Source organism: Spea bombifrons, chromosome 5 (genome assembly GCF_027358695.1).
Source record: "Spea bombifrons isolate aSpeBom1 chromosome 5, aSpeBom1.2.pri, whole genome shotgun sequence".
NCBI classification, from domain to species: Eukaryota; Metazoa; Chordata; class Amphibia; order Anura; family Pelobatidae; genus Spea; species Spea bombifrons.
Window position 1 is genome coordinate 96027933 of NC_071091.1, and position 19534 is coordinate 96047466.

Below are 19534 nucleotides of genomic sequence, written 5' to 3' on the forward strand. Positions count from 1 at the left end.
CTAAAAAATACAAAATGCATGCACATTCAGATTCCCGGGTCGCACACCGGAACACACTGAGCTCACGCAATAACATGGCGTGAAATGTGCATTCCTTTATCGCCTATGGATGTATACGTGTCATTAACCTCATGTCGTCAATTAACTCTTTTATTGCTGGGAACCAGTGCAACGTATTCCACGGTCCTTCTGGCACACACAGGGTTACACGAGGCCACCGATATCAGAAGCCGGCGCGCCGCAGAAGCCGGATGCTCTGAGTTCCGGCTGGGTGTGCGTCTGTTTATATGACGTCACATCCGGTTTACCATGGCACACCCGGAAGTGCTGGCGGAATCACACGCTGCACTGGCAGGCAGGGGATGCGCCAGGAATCTTATGGGGTCCCGTGTAAGTGTGAGGGCGGGAGGGTCCTGCTGGCACCTCATTGCAGCCCGCGCATTTCAGTCTGACTGGAGGAGGGTTTACACATACTGCCAACCATTTTATTTCCTCTCAGCCTAATCCCTTACGTAGTGGGCAGCTGCTGGCGGGGCATGTATGGATGACTAGACAGGACATGACAGGCTTTATTAACACTACGCACTCCGTGTTCATGTACAGAGAGTATATGTTTTTAATCTGCTCCCAGGCTTTGTATGTGTGACTGCTGTCACAGGAGAAGCACATTAAAGCACTTATTATACGCATGACTTATACCTCATACTGTCTCATGTCCACATACCGGTAATACTATGTGTTGGTTTGCATTAAGGGTCTAACACGTCATTAACATGAGACAGATTATTGCTGTGATAGTGATGTCACCCATGTGGTATCCCCAGATGACTGTAATAACAGAAGCCAATGGATCTTGCATCCTGAAGCAATCTCCTTGAGTTACAGCCTTGTGATGGATAACTTCTTATTGTGAAACGCTAATGAGAAGTTATGCTCGCAGTGATTTAATTCGCACTCACAATGGTAGAGCGCAGAAATCGCACTACATTTTACATAAACAAAACGGGCTTTGTTGGTTCCAATAAATGTGCATTCAGTCACCGGCAGGTGTGTTTATTTAATCTCTGGTGACATTTTTACTGTATGACTTAACGTGGTTGAATGTTTATAGTATTGCGTTTGGTTCAGAGCATTGTATATGGAAGCTGGTTGTGAATGGAGTGTGTGATGTATGTTTTCACGTGGCATTGGGTGGATAAACGCACTTTTCTTTTCTGAATTCACATTCTGCTTTAATATTCTATCAGTAAAAATTATGTTGGGGGAACGAAGGCAACCCTTGATGTGATTCTGTCCTTGATTATTATTGTTTTATATAGCGCCATATATATGGAATATATATTCCATGGTGCTGTGTTTATTACGCATTAACATATTCCTCAGTGCTGTGCAATTTGTATATGGGATGGATCACAAATACATAACAAATTTATACATTTACACATGCAGATACAATTGAGGACCCTGCCTGTGAGCTTCCGATCTAGCCTTCTGATACTTTTCAACAAAGTTCAGGGTGAGAATGATAGGATTATGGGAATTCTGCTCACAAGCTTACATTGTAAGATTTTTTTTTTTTAATTTTGTGGTAAGAAGAACCAGATCCTAGTAAATAACGTCTTTGTCACAAGCAAGTTTATCACAACTTTTTTTTTTTTTCAGGTTTAAACTGGAGCCAGAAACTTGAAGATCCCAAACATGTTGGAGTCCTACGTGACTCCGATCCTTATGAGCTATGTCAATCGTTACATCAAGAATTTGAAGCCTTCAGATCTGCAGCTATCGCTCTGGGGAGGGGATGTGGTTCTCAGCAAACTTGAATTGAAACTGGACGTTCTTGAACAGGTACTCAACATTGTGCACTTGCTGTGGCATTTCTGCTGTCAGTGTTCTCCAACTATTTCTTGGGGTGACCGCATGTTACAGATCTTCAAATTATTAAGGGAAGCTTCCCCCTTTGAAGAACTTTTACAATTAAAGGGAACCCAATTCAGTGTGGGGTGCTGAAAATGTTAATTATAAGATGGTTTCGGCAAAAGAGTATCTTTAGCGGTTTTGTATTTTCCATGATGCCATGATATGAAGCTCTGATCGCCATATTATACCCAAGCAAAATAGTCTCCACTGCAAACTGTAAAAGGGAAATTCAATTGCAGGTTCTGCCTTTATGAAATGTACTATACCGCAACGGTAAGAGCATTCAATAAACCTTGTGACATTTTCAAAACTCTTGATCCACAGCCAAATGTTGCAGTTCACGTATCACCTACTGCTTAATTATAATTGTGATTAAGCTGTGTGCAGTCTGAAATGCTGCATGTGTTTTCCCTTTTGCTCTTGTTTCCCCATGCAACTCCTGTCAGTGGATCAATAACGTTTTGAAAAAGCACCACTGGTGATGATTGAATCCTCTTACTGATCATTCTTCTTTCTGGACGTGCATGTCTCGTGTTGTTCCTAGCTGTCAATGAATCGTGGGGTTGTATTTTCTTATTGGGGTAAACTATGGTACAAACGCAACGTACGGTCGTGTATCTTGAGTGGTACTAGGCTCCATCCCAAATATATCTTCGTAGCATATAACAGATGTTGGGCTTGGTGTAGAAAGCTGTGTAGTTTTATTCATCATTGGTTTTGTGTTGTATATGGATAATGAACACTTTCAACTCAAACTCAGATTCTTGATATTTAGTCTGGAGATGCACCTACTCTTTCTTCCGTAACCATATGTCGAGATAATGCAAAATCAACAAATCCAGCAGGGATATTTGGGGGTATTCTTTTTGGAACATGGCTCAATTAAGGCATGCATTTATCAGGTACAGAAATATTAAAGTGGCACTAAACTTTATTTTGAACTTTTAAGAAAATTATTAAAAGTAAAGGTTCAATAATAATTCATTTAAGTGTTAAGTAGAAAAAGCCCACATACCTGCTGATGCTCACCTGAACTGCTCATGAGCAGTGTCTATAAACAAGGCAGCAGCAGGCAATTGAGAGAGCTGGAAGGTAGGTATAAGATGAGTTTCTATTAAATGTTTAAGGCAACAATTCTGCAGTCACTACTTGTAATAAGGAAAATAATATTTAGCATTACTTTAAAGTTTTATTTTGTGATATAAAGTAACTGAAAAAGTGTATTTGATTGTTTTTAAGAACATCATTTTGTTTTATATTATTGATATTGTTCTATTGTCAGTTCATTAGATGTCTTGCATCTAATGCATCCGTGTTACTTGCTCTATAAAGGGAAGAAAAAACCTTCTAAACCTCTTTGACTTCTTTCTCAAACAGTTTTATGCTGAGGTCACTTGAGGAATGAGGGGCATACAGATCACAGTATATCAAAGTAGATGTTCTAATGTTTCCTGCAATATAGTGAAATTACATTTTTTATAGTAGATTGAATAGATAAGATCTAAACAGCAGAAAACATTCCATCATTAGAAGCAGTACCGAATTTATGTCTCCCCCTTAGAACTACTGAGCAGTAGAGGTCCCGCTCTTCCTCCTCAGGTGGATCTTCTTCCTGCAGAGCCCTGGGGTATGAAGTCATATCTTGTGACTTTCGCCAGAATCTCTTCTCTTACATCTTAGTTGACAGATGCCTAAACGTTTCTAGATCCTATTATTAAATCACCAACAATATTCGGTCACAGAAAACAGAACTTTGATATGCGTTATCTCCCTCCCTTTCTGATGTAAAGAAATCTGTTAGGCCAGGGAAATACTTGCTGTGGGTCAATAAATAGAAAAACAGCTGCTAGCTAGTGTGGGAAAAAGATACTGGTTCGGTTGGTTTTCTGAAATTCTCTAGTATTTCTTACTTGGCTGATACACTTTTTTGTTGTTTTTCTGACTAGTCTCTCACCAGATGTGATGATTCAAACAATGTCTATATTGAAAATGTGTTAATCTGAATCATCATTGGAGCCCACCCGTCACGTCTGTAGTTGCGATCCCTATAAAGCATGTGTTAACTCTTTTGTGTGCACTTGCCACATTATGGCATTTTGGAGGGGGGGGGGTTGATGGTTTGTCGGCAACACAAACATCAACGGGAAGTATTTAACCTAATCTTTTTCCCCTAAGTGCCACTTGTATTAGTCTGTATTCTAACATGTTCTAATTGATCTTCTGTTTTATTGTCTCCCGGAAAAAAAATATTGTAGGATAGAGTGAAATGAATGGTTCTAAACTGTTTTCTTGATATATATAAGGAGTTTTATAGCGTGGAAGTTTGAGAGGGATATACACATCTAGAAGCTGTGGCTATCTGATTTATGAGATATCATCTAGTTGTTGCTTTGGTTGATGTAGTGTTAGCTGCTTAGTTTTTGTACAGTTACCAACCCTAGAGCAACTTGGTAGATAATACCCCAGATGTTTCTAGATGTGATTTATATCACGTGGCGTCAGCCTTTTCATAGTTCGTGTCCACCCATTTTACAAAATGGATTATAGCCTTACGATGACAGTAAACAGATTGTCCTGGAAATGACAGCAAAAAGGTTTGGGGCTTGAACACTTAGCATAGTGAGCTGGAAGCAGTCTGAGATATCAGATTGTATTATTTTAGAGTGGGGTACACATTTAAACTTTTAAAATATTTCAGATAAGGTAGTAGACATAACATTTTTAATAAGGATTATTCTGTATCGAAGCCAAAGTAAATGTCTTTACAGTGAGCTGCTCACATTTCTCATTTTTTTAGACATGGGATATGTAGGAGCTGTTATACCTTAGTTTTAATTCATACTTAGCAGAAACAAATTAACCAGAGTTTAAAAGTACTGCAACAGAGATGCCATGAAAAGCCTGTATATAGAGCCAAATTAGCTCGGATCTGTTTCAAATTCTAGCTGTATAGTAATTATAGGGTGCAACATGTTTACTATGTAGTATTATATTGCTATTTTTCACTTTCTCAGGATCTATTGTTTACCGTTATTTAATTTTATTTAATTTATATATTTGTAACATACTCTATCTAAATAGTTTCTGGACTTGGCTCCCCAGGACGTACTTGAAAACAAGGGAAATCTTTACCAGTATTCTTCCTGATAAAACATTTCCTAAATAAATAAGTGAAAAATATCACGCGTCTTATATACGACCTCAAATATAGGTCTGACTATAAGACTAAGATCCAGATCCCCCTTCGCTGCTGCTGGCACTTCCTCTGGGGTGTCTATGAAGGAGCGCCGGCGTCACATGAGGTTCCGGTACTCTATCATAAAAGCTGTTCTGGACAGTGGATCATCTATCACTAAATATTATCATGGGCAAGCCATGGCTGCAACTATACATTATTCTTGACCAAATTAGGCTTTTATGCAGGAGACACTTACTGGGGTGTTCCTTTGATAATGCACCATAATATCAGGAGGTTAAATAATTCAACTCTCCTGCGTACTCGCTCTCTAGTGAATTTGCTCTGATCTAAATTATATTGCTATAGGGAAATATGGTTTAATAAAGTGTACCGTCAGATATTGAATTATTTCTCAGTTTGAAAACATGCAGCCTTGAAACAATTCTAATTAGTATATATATTTTTTGTTTAAAAACAGGAACTGAAGTTACCATTTATGTTTCTGAGTGGACACATACACGAGCTCCGGATTCATGTACCATGGACAAAACTCGGCTCGGAGTCTGTAGTCATAACTATTAATACTATGGAATGCATCCTGAAACTGAAAGATGGTGGACAGGTAAGGAGCAATATTAGCTGGCATTTAAGAGATGACTGGTAAATGTAAGCCTGGGGGCGATGGTTCAGTTATACAGAGCTCTAAAATACAGTTGGCAGTTAACACGCTCAGTGATCACTAATCAGCCCTGTGCAGCGCATTAACTGTAAATCATATGTGAGGAGCACAGAAAGGATATAACCAGGGCTCGTGATGCTCTAGACATAAACTTCTTCTAGTAGTCTAAATCTTCAGATAGTGGCATTTGCCCTCCACCCTCTTTGCCAGCCCATCCCTTCTGGTTTTCATTTTATGTTTGTTTACATACAAATTATTGCATTAATATAACTCCATTAGCTGTAACAAACACAATGGACATATAGCAGTATATATGAGTGTAGTTCAGATTTTGTAGGTTAATCCAAAGAGGATAAGCACTCCATGCTACATTTTTTTTAAAACTGGTTTTTAATGAGACATGTACTTTCATCTAGAAATTCATATTTTTTTAAGTAGTTTACAAAAAAAAAAAAAAAAAGAAAAATAGAGCAAGCCCTTTAAGTGAACATCGTTTCAGAAACTTGGTTGAACTATATTCTGTGGCATGACTTTTGAATGGCCAAGAAGATTACCACTGGAACATGACCTAATTGGAAATCCATCTTTGTGTGTTCTCTTGGCAAAATGGTACTTGGAAAATAGATCAATATTTTGATTGTTCAGAGGTATTCTGAGGTCGTATTGTATGGTTTCCATGGCTTGGGTTTGTCATTCCTGTACCAAGTTGCCAAATTGTGTATGGTTATGTGGAGCAAAGAGATCTGTGGCAAAAACACGAGTCCAGGGCTCCGCTGTAAGGAGCAAGAGTAGTTTGTGTACACCTTTTGCTGGCATTAAAGGCAAGTATCTTTTGATATAAAACTTTGTGCATGGAGGGAACAGGAGATATATTTTGTCACCCTAAAGGTTCTTAGAAATGCTAAATTAGCTATTTCAATAGAGGAGTAAATGAAACCTACCCAGTAACCTTTTAGTGGGACAGACGCTGCTAGCCCTTTCTTTTTAAAGGGAAAGTCACGTTGAAAATGACTTTAAAGTCCCTGCGGCATCCCGTTGCACTACAGGGTGTTTTTTTTTCATTCACATCAGTGACCTGCTGCCCAAACCCGTTCAGGTGCCTAGAATGCGTATGGTAAGGACAATAAGGAGCAGCATTACAGCCTGACCCTGGCAATAGAAATCATTGGAAACATCCCGTGTAAAATAAAAAAAATAATGAAAAATAGGGAAAATCAACAATGGGGCGCATTTATTTTTCATTTTTCCCTATATGTTCATGCGCCCCATTGTTGATGTACTGATTTCCTGAACATTTTTGAGGAGTGTTGATTGGGAGCTGCAGTACGTGTAGGGGAAGTATTTATACTATTTTTACTTTTTCACGTGATTGGTGACTCTTTTCTTTTTATTAAACATCCCGTGTAAACCATCCATTGCCATTGGAAATAACGGCGTTGAGATGACTCCTGATCCTCCATTCAGGAAGGCTGTAGAAACTCTACTAATTTCTGTGGACAAAGGGCATCGTTAATGCCCAAAGTAAGGAAAGGAGACATGACTGTTCCTTTAAACATGCAGAACAAGGTCACGTGTTCTTATAATCAAACCCTTTTACGTTTTTTGGCAAGGTACACACTAGTTTAATACACCCCGTTATCCACTTCAATATTATGCAGTGTCATACATTTTGCTCAATTTATTATTATTTATTATCATGTTTACTTTGCTGCAAACTACTGATTAAACATTTCATGGTTCTTATGTACTAAAAATCTTATCTCTAGTTGTGTGGCTTTGTATCTGAAGAGCTGTCCTGCAGAGGTTTGTAACAAATACAGTCTAGGTTATGTAAGATATTATTTTATGCTGCTCGCTACATATTAGAAAGCAAAAAAGTTTCATAAAAACAAAATATCTCATTCAATAGAAAGTAAAATAGGAAAACATGATTCCCAATGATTACACATGAAGGCCCTTAAGCCTGTATAATGGATACAGAGAAAGCTTGCCAAAAATAACCAGTGTGTGTAATATAGTAACCCAATTAGATTGTAACACATACAGAGTACAGTTAATATATGTTATTGAATGGAGAATGTGGCTTGTGGTGCAATTATACGATATCCTATACCTGTTCATGGTATATGAACATTGAATGTTATGATTTTTTATCGTTCATATGTCTCCCGAGTGTGGGGCTTTTGGAGCTCTCGGTTAGCAATTATTTGGTGGTATGTACAAATTTTAATGGTCTGGATATAAGCCATTTTCTGTAATGCAGATGGATGTATTCTGCGTCACATCTATGTGGGGCCCAGAAGCTCTCTAAAGCCGAGTTATGAACTAGCAATGAAAGTATTACTCGCCTCAACGACTTTCCTCAGGTTTAAGGTAGTAAAGGTTAGCCAAAGTGGAGAATGTATTCTGTGTGTTATTTCAGTGGGATGCTGCATAGTATGTAGCAGGGGAGGGCTGGCTGCCTACAACCTGGGGGGCAAGTCTAGTGAAGTGGCCCATTGCGCCACTGAATCAGCCCACCATCCATGCCCATCTTTTCCTGATTTTCTAACACATGTTGATGTAATGTGATGGGACTGGGAGTAAGTCAGTTCACTAAAAAAAGGTCATCTTACATGGGACACCTGAAGCCACAATTTAACACACCTAATCCTTTTTAATAAAATATGCAGATTGAAATAGATTAAATAACACAAAACCTTCTCTTTTCTGCTCACTGATTTCTGGGCCAAGAAACTTTTGTCCTTTACAAAAAATACACACCAGGACAGGCTCTGTTCCACCAACACCCAAACACACACACACACAGACTAGGATAGGCTCTGCCACGCCGACACCCAAACCCACACACCAGGACAGTCTCTGCCACACCGTCACCCAAACACACACACCAGGACAGGCTCTGCCACACCAACAGCCAAACACACACACCAGGACAGGCTCTGCCACACCGACACCCAAACACACACACCAGGACAAGCTCTGCCAAACACACACACACCAGTACAAGCTCTGCCACACCAAAATCCAAACACATGCACACCAGGACATGCCCTGTCACACTGACACCCAGACACACACACCAGGACAGGCTCTGACACCCACCAGACGGGCTAAGCCACAACAATAATAAAAAAAAGTATTTTCCACACTACTTTGTCGTTGACCCCCCTTTTAGTGTTTTTGCCCCCTTTTGTGTAATGGCCCCAGTTGCTACCCTTGTGTATTGATGCCGCCAGCATAGATAAAACGCTGCCCTGCAGTATGGGGCATGTATATCTGACTAGTCTGTTTCTTCCATGAGTCTATAAATCCCCCATACTGCAGGGCAGCATTTTATCTGGGCTGGTCAGCAGAATGTAAAAGCTATATGTGTCCTGGAAAACATGGCCAATGCAGTCACCCTAATGCGCCCACACCCTTGTGTATTGCCCTCAGTTACCCAACGACCAGCCCCCCTTTAGTATTGATTTATGTGATGCCCCCAGCCAGCGCCCTCTCGTGAATTAATGCCCCCCCCCTGGCACCCAGATTTCACTCACACCCAGAATGGAAGCATAGGACTTCCCACCTTTGCCTCCAATCAACCTGTCTGTGGTATCCTCAAACAGCCTCCCTGTGCAATGATTTCCCCCCACTTACACATCCATGCAATCAGACACATATTCATTCATTCATGATTCACAAACATTAATTCACTCATTCATATATTCATTTCCTCATTTACAGATACTAATCACTTACATATACTCATTCATTTCCTCAATCACACATACTCATTCATACCCCCACCCCCACCCCCACCCCCTTACCTTAACTGCAGACCACTCTGTGCCACTTGCAGACTTCTGCAGGAGCTGCTGCATCCCTCTGTGTTCTTCTCTTGTACCGCCTGGGAAAGCAGGAACGGAGCGGAGTCATGTGACATGATGTAAAGTCGCGTGACTCTGCTGGTTTCCTGCTTGTCCTGGGTGGAATAAGAGACGCTGCTCGCAGAGCGGGCAACGCACAGGTAAGTGGCAGGGCCTCTGTGGAAGTGATCACGGGGGTTGTGACCCCTGCAATCACGATTAATGCAGGCTTTTGCCATGGCGGTCGTGCGGCCGCATTGGCCACTCAGCTGGCCATTTTATTAACATTTACGGCAGCCTGGGGGGCAATTGCCCTCCTGCCCCCCGGCCCAGCCCGCCCCTGGTATGTAGGATATATACAACAGGGGTAATCGGATACCGAGCACCGGCGACTGCTGTACAGCCTTCCCTAAAACTTTCACCAACACACATTTACGCATGTAATTTACAAGACGGGTCACGCTATTCATAGATCCTTCATATAAGGGAACTGTGCGTCGGGTCACATGAAATGAATGGTAGTAGATAAAATGCTAATATTTTGCGTGTTTTTAAGGACTACAGCTCCTGAAATCAGTATCATCACCCTGGATGTGAGTTATAGTCCACAGAGAAGGTCTTCGGTCCATTTAAAAAAAAAAAAACTAAAAACTTTTTTTTTTATATTGCATTTTTTTTTTTAGAGGTGGGGGCACCTGTGCCAAATACTAATGCCTGCATTTTAGCAGGGATCAGGTTTCTTACCAAATGCCACAATAGATCAGCTGGCATAATGCTGTCCCTTTAATGTGCATACGTCTGCCTGCTCCATGTTTCCATCCTACTTTAGGAATAATCAGATAATAATCACTTTTAAACAAAGCCTCTGCATTTAACGGTAAAAAAAAGCTTTCGTCTTCAGCCGATGCCTTGCTCGTACAGTTAAACATACAATAGTTTTGCTGTAGGGAACTGATCAGCAGCCCTCCTATGTTACAAAAAAGAAGAGCGGACTCTTTTGTGCCCCTACGTATTATATATGCGGCTGGCATCCTGGGTCCACTATTATAACCTCATATCACATATGTACTTGTCACTGAAAGAGTTAAATCTGTGTCCAGTAGCAGCACACATGTTGGGCATTACTCTTCTGGAACTTTAGACAACAAGTGTGTACACCTACACAAATCTCTCCCTCTTCTGGTATGTTTTGCTTATCCTTCCTTCCCTAACTACAGAACCCCGATAGATATTATGCTGTCCTGGAATTTTTAAAGAAGCTGTTGATCTACACTGCATGACCTAGATCTTGCCTTATACAAAATACGTAATGTGGAAAAGGGCAGGGACTGACTTAATTAGGTGTCTGTAGTCATTTCTCATTCATTTTTATTCCTCACCTCCACTTGACCTTTTAAATTATTTTGCTCGGTGGCATGTAAAATATTCCTGTAAAATATTCCTGTTAAATCTTGTGGGTAGCAGAACATGTTCTTAATTGTGTTCGTTGCTTAAACCTAAATGCTTGTGTGCCTTTTTTAGTGTTTGCTCTTTGACACACCCAGAATAGAGTGGGGTAAAGCGCGTGTGTGTGTGTGTGTATGTATATATATATTATATTATATTATATTCTAAAAAACAAAACAAAAAACTCCCTAAAACACTGGTGACGCGCCGTCCAAACTATCCTGAAACCTGAAGATTATTTTTGCATAAATTCCTGTTTTTAATTTTTTTTACATTAGATTTTTTCTGTGAAGATTTCTGCAGATATGGGAACAAGGTTTTTCCCAAAAGAACTTCCCTAGAGCCAGAGAAATTATTTTTGCTTTTTTTGCTTCTTTAGTAGAGATTATCGCACATCTCAGGAATAATTCTTCTACATATATCCATGTTTTCCCTTTACCAATCTCAAGCTGTTCCTTTTTTCCAAATAGTAAATAACAAAAAATATAAGTACATGTATAGTATAGTATAATATATATATATATATATATATATATATATACTGTATATGCAATGTTTTTAATCTTAATATTTGGAGAGAAAAAAAAATTTAGATCAGTCGTGATTCAAAAAATTAAGAATTTTCCTATGAATGGGAAACCTTCTAGATTGTGTTGTGACAGCTGTAGCAGACTTGTGTACGATGACAACTGTCGGGGAGAGTTCCATGTTGGAAAATGATGATGTCTGTGGGTCATGTGTTGGGTAAAATAATAACATGCCTAAACATTGCAGAATTGAGTAACCTGTTAGTAGGTAGTCGGTTAGTCACCACTTTATACCATGAACACCCCAAAATGCACATTTGGATTGTAATAACATTTAGCTGGGAAGTGTAATATTCTTTATTAGAATTTAATTGCACAGAAAATTTGTCATATGTAGACCTGAATAAAATAACGTTGGTTTCTTTCGTAACTAGCCTAGTTTGTTTTCCGCCTATACCCTCTGATCTGTTTCCTACAGAATTTATGGCTTGTTTACTGTTTCTGAGAACATATATCAAAGGACTCGTTTTTTTTCCTGTCCTGTATTTATCGCCCCCACGGTCCAGGACTGCACGTTAACACGGCTGCCCCGGTGCTATACACATAAAGTTGGTTCCTAACACATATATATTGGTTAATATAAACACCATTACCTGACCTATAAATCATACTGCTTAGGAAAGACTACAACACAGCAAGCAACTTCTTTGCATGAAAAGTGGACCCTTAGGGAGTTTACATACCGAGGGACCAGGATAAACGTGCAAAGGAAAGTAATGAACATAAGACATTGGAAGCCTTGACAGCGGTGACGTGAATATAATTTTTGTGGATTATTTCACTGGAACGCCATTTTCCTAACGTGAGAGATTGGGGTTGTTGGGTAACGGACGGAACTGTAAAACACCGAAAGAACAAAAACCCTGATACTCCAAGCCAATAAAAATTAAAAATTTACAGAAAACTGAATAAGCAGAATTCTACACATGGACAATGTATAATCGCTGGACTGTGTAAGATTTGGTCTGGAATAAATGTTTTGTTTAAATTATAAGGGCCCTCTTGTTACCCTTCTTAACTCCGGCTTCATCATGCTTCTCCTGTGAACAGGGCCGGACTGGGGATGACCGGACTGGGGATGACCAGGCGGCTCTGGCTCTTTAAGGCCGGAGGCCGCCACTGGTTATGAGCATATATGTTGTTATACTCCTGCAGTGTGTGGCCAGGCACCCAATTGCACGCTGGACCGGCAGATCGGCTGCGTATTGAGCTTGGTACCGGCCATTTGCTTCGTTTGCCAGCCTGGCCCTGGTTCCAACAGTGTCCCATTTCTACTCCGCTGGCCAAACGTCTATGAATTGGTTTGACCCGTACGATCAAACGTCTGTTTCCTTGGTGAATGCTAGTAACTCTTCCGGGGTTTATAAGTGTAATGCTATTCTATGTGTTCTGAAGCTCGCTGCTCTGAGCTGTCTCAGGACACATTGGCTGTGTGTCAGTGTAACGCTTTTCACACATTTCTTTCAAGCTATTTTTTGGTGAACACTCAGAGCTTGTTATTCGGGATTTCCAAACCGAATTAAAGCATAATTCAGCTTCTTTAAAGATAATCGCGCTCGTAAATACTGTAACCTTTTTTTTTTTGTATTATCGCACATTTAGCAGAGTAAAAGGTTCACACAATCCCTAGGTGGCTAGTAAATTATGTTACTAGAGCAATTATAATATAATAGAAACTTACAGAGTGATGCTTGTTTAGGTTGGATAAAACGTTGGAAGATTTTGTGCCAAGATGTGTTAATGTTGAATAAAATTTCAAACTGATAAAATACTTTTCTGGCGATTTAAGTGATTTGAAGTGTCTCCTGAGAAATGAATATACGGTGTGTGTTTTTTGTATTAATGGGCATATTTCTGCGTGTTGACGGTATCTTGGCATCTACCGTGTATTTTAAATATGTTATGATCAGGTAATACCAAAAGCCGATTTCTGGTGCTACATTATCTAGGTGGGAAAGCAATCGATAATGAGAATTTTTTTGTCTGATTTAAAAAAAAAATTATGTACTGATTTCTGCATTAAAGCTTAATGGAACAGCCTTGAATTACAACCCCATTGTACAGCGCTACAAAATTTGATGGCGCTATATAAAACAATAATAATAATGAGGCAGTGGTTACCCCCACTCCGTTCACGCCGAATACAAACATTTTACACTCTTATGCAGAAAGTCTTGTGGTGGCCGGAGGGGGACTGGGGGTTAAGTCTGACACATGGCAGCGCGCTGCCGCGTGTAGTGAGTTAACGGCTGCACGCTAAACGACAGGATCTGCCGCAAGAGCTCCAATAAATGTATGTGGCAGGTGCCATTGAGCATAAACATGTATTTAGGACTCCTTGTTCATAAGAGGTAACCGTGACTGTGACGCCATCTAGCACAGGACAGCTCTGCTCATGTTATAAATATGCTGGTCCGCAGACTCAAAAAGACGCAAAGAATATAGAGAAGTATTGTGTATGGTATCCCGCAGTCCTGACGTATAGACCACTCTAGCGATGTTCACGTATGATGAGTCTTCACTTGGATGGGAAAGACAGCTGTCCTAATAAAACCAGGTAATACAGCAGGAGTGGTAAAATATTTACTGCGGAGAAAAAGCTCCGTTTCATTCACACCTCCTCATCGGCGCCACAATCCCAGCTGTATCGTTTGCAGTAAAGCATGGGAGATCTCTGCTACAAACTAGTTTTAGCCATAAACTTTAAAATAATCTTAAATTACATAAACTCTGTTATTGTTTCCTTGCAACCTGTACAGGGATCAATATTCTGTTTATATGTTGGATAGTGTTAGATGTGTTAGATGCTCTAACAAGGCTTAGTACCCGCTTGTGTCAGTGGACCATTATGTGGCGTAGAAGACACCTTCTTAAGTTCTGGTTTCTGCCTCTTATGTATGTGTTCCTGTCCCCTGTGATACGTGTCAGAATATTCCATCAAACAGCTAGTCCGCTAATAGACAAAACATGTAATGCGGAGAATGCTCGTAACTACACCGCTCCCTTACACATTAATCCAGAAATTATTTTTAAATGCATGGAAATTGGTTGATACTCTTCCTGCACATGTCCAGCAGCTCGCCAGCTTGTCGCTTCTCTTTATTTCTTTAATGTCTCATAACTCCATATCTATGAATCTCTGGACTCTTAATGTATATAAACTGGATATAGGATCCCTCTGGGTAACTAAAACGATAGAGAAACACTAAAACTGGGTCTATAACTGCTTGGATTATTTACAAAATGTTACTTACGTTTTGGTGAAATGTTGGCAACGAAATGAATAGATATTCAGATTTTATATATATATATAATTTGGTTTAAGTCAAAAGGTCGAATTCGCGTGCCTTTTTGTTGTGGACTAAGTGTGGTATGCTGGTATAATAATGCTAAAATCCACTGTTTTCTCTCCAGGAAAGGTGACTTTACGTTGCAGCATCCAACAACTTTTAAGACGGCATAGGGCGTGTTCGGTTTTATATGTATAATAACATTTTCATGTGACCATGATTCTTTAGAATGTGCCTGAAGTCCAGATTTCTGGGGAAGCTCATAATAGAAGCACAGAGAATATTATAGAAGAAATGGAGTCTTTTGGAGAGAGTTAAGTCGAAATGATTTCAGAAAAGCCCATGACCACATGTTGTTAATAAAGCGGCATGGCAGCCCTAGCAGTTAACAGGAGGATATCCTTTAGGTTGAGCCACGGTATATACTTTGATGTGGGATAAGATGGGGGTTTAATGCCAGGTTCTTTGGTAACCCATACATTTAACGAGCCATGAATCTGCAAAAGAGCGCTGAGTAGGTGAGGAGATTTGGTGCAAAAAAGTGTATTTATTACATGAACTGGGCACAATATCAAAAGTTCACAAAGAAAAGCAAAGGGGTCTCTAAAATCGGAGATGTTTCTAAACACATTGAAATGCTTTTCTGCTGTTCTTCAGGTGAACTAACAGTGTGTCTTCAATAATCCCGAGGAAACCTCTTGTGAAATGTTTTCTTTAATCAGTTGCACGTAATCATTACAGTGTATGCTGTTAGCGGAATATGTTTATTATTGGGCCAATGTATTTAACCATATGTCTTCTGCTAAAGATCAGCCCGTAGCTCTAAGAGTGTTGGGTTGTCTATATCGTGACTGCACAACCCCAGTCCTGGTCTACACATTTTAGCACTTATTTTCTTAATGAAGTACCTCAACCTCGATGCTCCCGGTGATCAGGCAGTCATGAACTGAGTTTGTAGAGACAATATGTAGTTTTGAGACACAATTTTGATTAAAAAGAGGCTCCAGCCATCATCTCCATTTTAATGCATAATATAGCTGGGTGCGGATGGCCAAACACATCTCCTGCCACCAGCCGAGTGTGTGTGTTTGTCTGTGTGTAGGGGACTAATGAGACCCCTTTACGCATGCGCACAAAGCTCCCCCAATGATGGGAATGCTTTCCTACCAGCTTTCCTTTCAGAAGGATTTTTTGCTCATTTGAATGAATTTTTCCATAAATTGGAGCTATTGAGGCTTAGTGTTCCAGTTTGCACTGTGTCACTGGGTGTCTGTGCCTGCTAGGTATGACCTGCTTTGAGCACTAGGAAAAAACTAAACAGGTTCAAAAGGGCAGTAATTATCCAATATGTTATTAAATGGAGTGTGAGACCAGTTTATCGTTGTACAAAACCCAACACATTTTATGCAAGTCAGTCTCTAAAAGTCAGTTTTTGGACCAATGGGTTTATTATTTACAAAGAAAACTATTATTTGCCAGGTCAGTGGGTATCATCGCTTTGGTGGTTTTTTTTTTTTCCCCCCATTTTTTTTTTTTACGCGACCTTGCCAAGAATTTCAATGACACCCTCTGGCAGCTCTCAAAATTTTAGACATGATGTCATAAAAGGGGCACAAGAGACCTTTCAATACTAGATTGTTAGGTTATGTTTAGCGTAAAGGCGCATTTGGCAGGTTCAATGAGTGCTCTTTGCATAACCTTTTTCTTGAATATTTAATGTCTTATTACAGTAAATAAAGGGCCAGTACTTTGTATAACTTGCTTAATCTAAAAATGTAAGATACATTTTCTGTTTAGCTTTTAGACTAAGAAGTGAATAAATGCTTGGTTTTTTTCTCCCTTCTTCCTCTTTTTCTTTTTAATTAAAAATGCAGATTTTTCCTGTATTACTGTGATGAACATAATAAGTCATTTCCACGATTGGTATTATCTGTCTCATAAGCAAAACGAAAAATTATAATTTAATTTATAATTAAAAGTTCATACCCTTCCTTGAAAAAGTCAAATGCTCTCCCAATCTTGTGTTTAATATTTAATATCCGTATTGTTTAATATAAACAGCTTAGCGTGACATCACACCGTGGTTAGAAACACTTTGTTACCATCTGTTTATCGAAATCACTCGGTGAAGTGTTTAATAGATTAAAAGCTTCGTAGAAATAAGAGCATGTTTGTTACAATGTGAAGGCATTTTTTTCTTTTCGTTTTAAAGGTCAGTACCCTTATGATGAAGAACACATTTGGGGATAGCTGTTATCAGGGCGGTGGTTCTGGGTGGCCTAGGTGTGCACGTAATGCATGCTATCCATCACCGACTTACATTTGGAGAGTAAGGTAGAGATTTAAAGGCTGTATGTTTTATTCATCTGTATGAAGTTTAGCTTTTGTATCGTCACCCAGACAACTACACAATCCCATCTGTATTACTGCGGCGGTTATCCTATGTCTTCAATTTAAAGTCAGATGCATTCTTTTTGCCTTACACATTAAATGCTCCCTCTGCTTCTCCGTTTGGCATTCTATAAGAAGATGTTTCCAAATATTTCACATTTTCCCACACTCGTATCTTTTTCCCCAGTTACTTTTTAAATCTTGTTTTCTTCACCAAGTTGACCCACGTATAACCTTTCCTTTAATTGTATTTTTTATACTGTGCCTTTGGTTTTATTGCACAGTTAAATGTTCAGAAAGCTTATTTTTATCTCATGTTCTCCTTTTGGATTTCTGCTCTCCTTATATTACCTGGAAATGGCAAGTCGTGTTCATAAACGTTTACAACCTCCCATGATTTCCCCCTGTTAGTAGAACGCTCATGTAAGTTGCTTCTCTTGTTAATAAGAATAAGGTAAACAGCTTTAAATATTAAACAGTAATAATTGTTACTGTATCATTCTCTTTTCTCTGTCCTCCTATTTTTTGAATTTTTATCCTTTCAGATTTTTTTTTTTACTACAAAATCCTTTAAATGTAGGAAGATGTATTAGGAAAGTCCAAAATAGCACTCTGCTGATGTTGTTTTGAGTGCCCTATAAGGATTGTGTCCAAAGGACAAATGTGATCTTTAACAGGGAACAATATGAGTCTTTGTCCTTCTGTCTACTTAATATAATATAAAAGTGCGACAGAGCTCTGCCATGGAATTAGGAAGATCCTTGATATACGGTATAGCTTTACATATTCAGTAAAACGATAGAGAAAAACAGTAGGTTTGCATTTTCTCATAATAGTCGTAAGAAAGTTTGAGCCGTCTTTCCAAATTTTTTTCTCCCTCTTCCACTGTAGTCATATCAGACTCCAATGACGTAACAGGTTCATTCGCATGTTTGCTATCAGGAAATTTGATACGCCCTAAAATCTAATACATGATAATATAAATGCCAAATTGTTATAATATTCCCATCTGTTCATTGCCTCTACCCTTATTTCACTGTGTGTGTTTGTGTGTATTTATACGCGCACACACACACACATACATACACACAAATAGGGCTGCAACTAACGATTATTTTAATAATCGATTAGTTGGCCGATTATTTTTTCGATTAATCGATTAATCGGATAAAAAAACAATATGCAAATTTTTCGTTTATTTACAATAATTTAATGAAATGGATGTTAAAAAACAACTTAAAATTTACATTAACATTCTTATTTCGTTATGATGTAGTAAAAAAACAATATTTTGCCCCCTGCACTTTGCACAGTGCACCCAGTCTCCAACTCTGCCCTGCACCCACATTCTGCCCTGCCCCACACTTACACCCTGCCCCCAGTCTCCCACTCTGCCCCGCCCCCCCACCTGCCCTGCCCCCCCACCCCCACTCTGCCCTGCACCCAGTCTCCCACCCTGCCTTGCCCCCCCACTCTGCCCTGCACCCCACTCTGCCTTGCCCCCCACCCCCACTCTGCCCTGCACCCAGTCTCCCACCCTGCCCTGCATCCCCACCCCCACTCTGCCCTGCACCCAGTCTCCCACCCTGCATCCCCACCCCCACTCTGCCCTGCACCCAGTCTCCCACCCTGCATCCCCACCCCCACTCTGCCCTGCACCCAGTCTCCCACCCTGCCCTGCATCCCCACCCTGCCCTGCACCCAGTCTCCCACCCTGCCCTGCATCCCCACTCTGCCCTGCACCCAGTCTCCTGCCCTGCCCTGCATCCCCACTCTGCCCTGCACCCAGTCTCCCACCCTGCCCTGCATCCCCACCCCCACTCTGCCCTGCACCCAGTCTCACACCCTGCCCTGCATCCCCACCCCCACTCTGCTCTGCACCCAGTCTCCCACCCTGCCCAGCACCCAGTCTCCCACCCTGCCCTGCACCCAGTCTCCCACCCTGCCCTGCACCCAGTCTCCCACCCTGCCCTGCATCCCCTGCCCCCCACCCCCACTGTGCCGTGCACCCCCACCCCCACTGTGCCGTGCACCCCCACCCCCACTGTGCCGTGCACCCCCACCCCCACTGTGCCGTGCACCCCCACCCCCACTGTGCCGTGCACCCCCACTCACACTCTGCCGTACACCCACCCAACTCACCCACTCACCGACCCACTCACTCACTCACTCACTCACTCACTCACTCACACTCT

The 19534-nt window shown here is 40.6% G+C and overlaps 1 protein-coding gene across 1 annotated transcript in view; it reads left to right on the top strand.

Annotated features, from left to right (window-relative positions):
- The first annotated feature begins 324 nt into the window (after window positions 1-324).
- Window positions 325-19534, top strand: part of VPS13B (vacuolar protein sorting 13 homolog B) — a 359343-nt gene continuing 340133 nt past the window's right edge. The window contains exons 1-3 of the mRNA XM_053466785.1: window positions 325-390; window positions 1663-1845; window positions 5574-5717. Coding sequence (XP_053322760.1) covers window positions 1699-1845; window positions 5574-5717 — 291 coding nt within the window. The 5' untranslated portion in view covers window positions 325-390; window positions 1663-1698. The remainder of the gene's footprint in view (window positions 391-1662; window positions 1846-5573; window positions 5718-19534) is intronic.